Source organism: Piliocolobus tephrosceles, unplaced genomic scaffold (genome assembly GCF_002776525.5).
Source record: "Piliocolobus tephrosceles isolate RC106 unplaced genomic scaffold, ASM277652v3 unscaffolded_736, whole genome shotgun sequence".
Lineage (NCBI taxonomy): Eukaryota > Metazoa > Chordata > Mammalia > Primates > Cercopithecidae > Piliocolobus > Piliocolobus tephrosceles.
The window spans coordinates 38333-44363 of NW_022334674.1; the positions used below are offsets into that span (position 1 = coordinate 38333).

General features: G+C 45.5%; 1 protein-coding gene across 1 annotated transcript in view; it reads left to right on the top strand.

Annotated features, from left to right (window-relative positions):
* The window catches only part of LOC111534824 (vomeronasal type-1 receptor 90-like), a gene marked incomplete at its 3' end in the record, with an annotated part of 10143 nt that extends 4390 nt beyond the window's left edge, over positions 1 to 5753 (top strand). The window contains 3 exon segments of the mRNA XM_026449181.1: positions 2376 to 2476; positions 5156 to 5322; positions 5604 to 5753. Of these exon segments, the coding sequence (XP_026304966.1) occupies positions 2376 to 2476; positions 5156 to 5322; positions 5604 to 5753 (418 nt within the window).
* Between the last annotated feature and the right edge of the window lie 278 nt (positions 5754 to 6031).

A 6031-nucleotide genomic window follows, 5' to 3' on the forward strand; every position in this document is an offset into this window, starting at 1 on the left:
TTTTTTTCCCATACAGTAGTTTGAGCTGTTTATCTGTTCTAGTTATTAATCCCTTGTCAGATGAATAGTTTGCAAATATGTTCTCCTATTCTGTGGGTTGTCCCCTCACTTTGTTGATCATTTCCTTTGACATGCAGAAGATTTTCAACTTGATGTAACTTCATTTGTCCATATTTGCTTTGGTTGCCTGTGCTTGTGGGTTATTACTCGAGACATTTTTGCCAATACCTGGAGAGACTTTCGTCAATGTTTTCTTGTAGTTTTTAAATTTGAGGTCTTAGAGTTAAGTATTTAGTCCACTTTGATTTGAGTTTTGTATATGGCAAGAGATAGGGGTTATAGTTTCATTCTTTTGCATGTAGATATCCAGTTTCCCCAGCATGATTTATTGAAGAGATTGTCTTTGCCCTAATTTAAGTTCTTGGCACCTTTGTCGAAAATGAATTCAGTGAAAATGTATAAAATGTTTTTTCTGGATTGTCTGTTCAATTCCATTGGCTCATGTGTCTATTTTTATGCCAGTACCAGGCTGCTACAGTTACTATAGCTTTGTACTGTAATTTGAAGTCAGTTAATGTGAGTCCTGCATTTAATCTGTGAATTGCTTTGGGTAATGTAGACATTTTAACATACTAACACTTTCAATCCATGAACATGGAATATCTTTCACTTTTTTGTGTCTTCAATTTATTTTATGATTGTATTATAGTTTTTATTGTAGAAATCTTTTACTTCTTTGGCTAATTTCTGTGTGTTTAGTTCTATTTGTGACTATTATAAATGGTATTTCTTTTTTTTTTTTGTTTTTTTTTTTTGAGACGGAGTCTCGCTCTGTCGCCCAGGCTGGAGTGCAGTGGCCGGATCTCAGCTCACTGCAAGCTCCGCCTCCCGGGTTCACGCCATTCTCCTGCCTCAGCCTCCCGAGTAGCTGGGACTACAGGCGCCCACCACCTCGCCCGGCTAGTTTTTGTATTTTTTTAGTAGAGACAGGGTTTCACCATGTTAGCCAGGATGGTCTCGATCTCCTGACCTCGTGATCCGCCCGTCTTGGCCTCCCGAAGTGCTGGGATTACAGGCTTGAGCCATCGCGCCCGGGCCGGTATTTCTTTTTAATTTCTTTTTCAGATTGTTCACTCTTGGCATACAGAAATGCTACTGATTTTTGCCAGGCACAGTGGCTCACGTCTGTAATCCCAGCACTTTTGGGAGACTGAGGCAGGTGGATAACGAGGTCAGGAGATCAAGACCATCCTGGCTAACACGGCGAAACCCTGTCTCTACTAAAAATACAAAAAAAAATTAGCTGGGCGTGGTGGTGGGCACCTGTAGTCCCAGCTCCTCTGGAGGCTGAGGCAGGAGAAGGGCATGAATCCCGGAGGTGGAGCTTGCAGTGAGCCAAGATGGCACCACCGCACTCCAGCCTGGGTTACAGAGCAAGACTCCAACTCAAAAAAAAAAAAAAGAAGTGCTACTCATTTTTATATCTTGATTTGTATCCTGAAACGCTACTGGATTTATCAGTTCTAGTAGTTTTTGTGGAGTCTGTAGGTTTTTTACAAATATAAGATTATATCATCTGCAAACCAGGATAATTTGTCTTCTTCCCTTCTATTTAGATGCCCTTTATTTCTCTCTATTGTCTGATTGCTCTTGCTAGGACTTCCAGAACTATGGGGAATAACAGTGGTGAAAGTGGGCATCCTGGTCATGTTCCAGATCTTAGAGAAGGGGATTTCAGTGTTTCCCCAGTCAGTATGACACTAGCTGTGGGTATGTCATATATGGCTTTTATTATGTTAATAATGCTCTTTCTTTACCCAGGTTCATGATGGTACGTTGAATTTTATCAAATTTTTTTTCAGCCTTAATTTAAATTATTATAAAATCTTTGTCCTTCATTTTGTTGATGTGAGGTATCATATGGATTGATTTGCAACCATTCTTGCATCCTTGTGATAAATCACACAGGGTCATGAAGAATGATCTGTTTAATGTAATGCTTAAAGGTTTGCTAGTATTTTGTTGAGGATTATTGCATCAATATTAATTGGAGATATTGTAGTTTTCTTTCTTAAAGTGTCTTTGATTTTGGTACAAAGGTAATTATGGTGTTATAGAATGAGTTTGGAAGCATTTCCCATCTCTATTTTGTGGAATAGTTTCAGTAGGATTGGTGTTAGTTCTTTAAATGTTTGTTAGAGTTCAGTAGTAAAGCCATAGAATACTGGGCTTTTCTTTACTGCGAGACGTTTTATTACAACTTTGATCTCATTGTTATTGGTCTGTTCATGTTTTGTATTTCTTCATGTTTCGATTTTGGTGTGTTTCTTGGTGCTAGTCTGGCCCACTCAGACCTGCTCCATGCTCTCCATCAGACAGCTCGTGGTCCTTCTTGAAGAGTTCTTGAAGAGAACTAGCAGTTGGGCTGAAGCCCCTTGGCCTCATGCGGACTCTCCAATACTCATCGAACTTCATGGTGAGGGACAGGGGACCCACCCTGTCTCCCAGGAGGCAGCCCTGGGAAAAAGCGCCCAAGGCCCCACTTGACCGGCCATCCTGCCTCCTCTGCAGGACCTTCTCTTCCCCTCTTTCCCTCCCTCCTGAGGTGAAAAGGAGGGGAGGAGGCCATGGAGCCCACTGTGTCAGGGAAGCCTGGCCCTTCCTTTTGAGCCTCCAGGGGACTCTCACGGGTCTTACCCCTTCTCCAGGACCTGGAAGCTTCTTTCCCTGAAGAGCCCTGAGCTCCAGTCCCAAGTGTCTCTTCCCCATTGCTTCCTGTTTCTCCTTTTGCCTCCACCACCACCACCAGGGGCTCACACTCCCTGCTTTTGGGCTTGAAATGTTGTACTGTGTGCTTGACTCACTAGCCTGCTTAATCTTCAAAATCGCTCTATCTAGAAGACATTTTAGGCTGGGCATTGTGGCTGATGCCTGTAATCCCAGCACTTTGGGAGATCCAGATGGTCTGATTACTTGAGTGTATGAGTTACAGACCAGCCTGGGCAACATAGCAAGATCCTGTCTCTACAAACACAGAAAAAAACTAGCAGAGTGCTGTGGCACATATCTGTAATCCCAACTACTTGGGAGGCTGAGATGGGAGGATCGTTTGAGCCTGGGAAGCTGAGGCTGCAGTGAGCTGAGATCACGCCACTGCACTCCAGCCTGGGCAACAGACTGAGACTCTGTCTCAAAATAAAAATAAAAATAATGTAAAAAGTGAAATTGCCGAAATCACTCATTTAACCAATAAGATGAGCAACTACCTACCAGGGACAATAAAAGTTTAAAGGTGCCAAGAATTATGAAGGCAGTATTGAACTCACTTGAAATATGAACACCGCATTGGGTGAATTTAGATAGGAAGGCCAAGGAGACATTCCTAGGAATATCATTATATATGGGAAAACACTGAAAAAAGACTCTGCTATGTTTGAGAAAATAATGGCCATAGAAAAAGATTTCATGGACCTTCCGGCTTATGAAAAAATCAACTGAAATTGCTTAGCATTAGGTTAGAGCATTAAAAAGGAAAAAATAAGCCTTTATATAAGAAGATAATTGGAATAGAGGACAGGAATGACCCATTTCCCGGTCTCTGCCTAGAACAGGGCTGGGGAAAAAATCTGTGGTCATCACATTCACCATTGCATAAACACATATTCTTTCTATATGTCATCATGGAGCAAGTGCTACAAAGACAAGGCAAGGAAAAGGAATAGAGAATACTGCTGGGTGCTTTTCTGTAGGGTAATCAGGAAAGGACTCACTGAAAAAGAGACATTAGAGCAGCGCAAGTGTGAGAGACAGAGTCATAGAGAGATATGTGGGCAGAGGATTCCACGTGAGGGCAACAGACACTGCAAAGCCCCCGAGGCAGGGAGTGCTTGGCGTGTCTGAGGAGCCAGAAAAAGGTCAGTGGGGTTGGAAGGGAGTGAGTGAGGAGTAATGGGGCAGAACACATATGGCCTTAGAGATCATGGCTCTAGGTGTTTTGTTTTATTTTCCAATTTTAAAAATTGTGTTAAAATACACATAACATAAGCTATAGTAGTTTAACCATGCTTCAGTGAACAGTTCAGTAATATTAACACTCATATGGTTGTGCAACCATTACCACCATCCATCTCCAGAATTCTTTCCAACTTGTAAAACTGAAACCCTCTATCATTAAACAATAGTTCTCCATTCTCCCTTCCTACCCAGCCCCAGGCAAGCACCATTCGACTTTCTGTCTCTATGCATTTGACTATTCTTGGGACCTTATAAAAACAGAATCTATGGTATTTGTCTTTTGTGACCAATTTCACTTACACTAACGTCTTCAGGGTTATTTTAATAACATTTGTCAGAATTACCTTCCTTTTGAGAAATGAAAAATATTCCATTATATGTATAGACCACATATTGTTTATCCATTCATCTATCACTGACATTAGAATTGCCTCCATATTTAAGCTATTGGTGAATAATTCTGCTATGACCATGGATGTACCGATACTTCTTTGGCCCTTCTTTGAATTCCTTTGTGTAGACACCCAGAAGGGAAGTGCTGGATCATGTGAGCCTCCACCCCACTCTCTGAAGTTGTCCTTGAGCCTCCACTCTGCTGTCCTCAGAGCTGCCACTGATGTTCTACCCAACTATCTGGGAGCTGGTCTGAGTCTGCACCCTGCTGTTCTTGGAGCCCAGAAAGCCCACCAGGGCTGGTCAAACCCCACCCCTCCCTTGATATCTCCTCCCAGGCATCAGCACTTTGGAAAAGCCATTATGTACCTTTTAATATCTAGGAAAGGTGCCTCAGGAAGGCATGGAAGGCATGGAGAGAACACCACCACCAGGTTATGGTGTCTCACCTGTGTCCACTGGCCCCATGCTGGCCCTTTAAGGGGTAAGAGCAGAACAGGCTGGGAGACTACACCTCTTTTATCAGAGTGACCATAGATAAAGCCAGAAAGGGGACAGGAGAACGTGGTGCTGTGGGCAGGATGCTGAGGGTAGAGGCCCCTCCCCACAGGTGCTGAGCAGATCAGGCAAGGAGGAGTTTCCAGCCTCCATCCAGGCAGGACTTCTAACCACTGCTAGAGGCCCCTTCTTAGGAGGTCCTGTCCCAGCCAAGGGCCAGCTCCAGAGACTTTTGTCCATTTTCCACAAGACGGACATGATGCAGGTGGCTGTATCTGGGCCCCAGAACTTTCAGGACTGAGCCCTGGTGAAGACAGGAGGGCGTTGTGGGTCCTGGATGTCCCTGTGCAGCCGGTGCTTCTGGATGGGACCATTCACCACCCAGATGCCTCCTCACTAGGTCTCCAAGCCTCACTGGTCATGTGAAAGGCCACGGGGCAGGGCTGGGATGGGTTCAAGGCTCCATGTGCTTCCTGAGAGGGATGAAGGGTTGCATCCCCCATAGCAGCCCAAGGCATAGTAGCCACTACTAGCCCACTCAGTCTCAGTGAGCAGGCTTGTGGCGGATGCAGGGGCCTGGTCCTCCAGTGGCAGGTAGGCAGGCAGTGGTGCCTCTCACTCCTCACACTCCGCTGGCAGCATATCCTCCAAACTTGGGGCCCCTAGGAGGTGTTTCCATGCCCTCTGCTCTCCTCCAGGTCACAGATTTCCAGGGACATTCTGAGCCACAGGTGAGCACCGCAGTGGCCCCTCGCACACTGAATTCCAAGGCTCCTTGTGAGGTGCTGGCACAGTCCTGGCTCGGCTGCACACTGGCCCTGTGGGCCCCCATCCAGGTCTGGAGCAGAGTATGGGATGAGGGAAGGGCTCAGGCAGCATGATCAGAACTCACCCTGGGAGTGGTAACCTCTTCCCCAGCAGGCCCTCCCTCCTCCTCCAAGAAGCCCTCCTGATGTCCACATCAAGCAGCACCTGTGCCAGGAACATTCTGTCTTCCTTACTATGTGCCAGCTCAGGGACCCTGAGTCTCTTCAGTCCCCTCACTGCTCCCCTAGCACAGAGCCTGGTGCTCACAGCAGCCTGCACCAGGGTACAGATGGTGACATGTGCTGAGGACAGAAAAAAC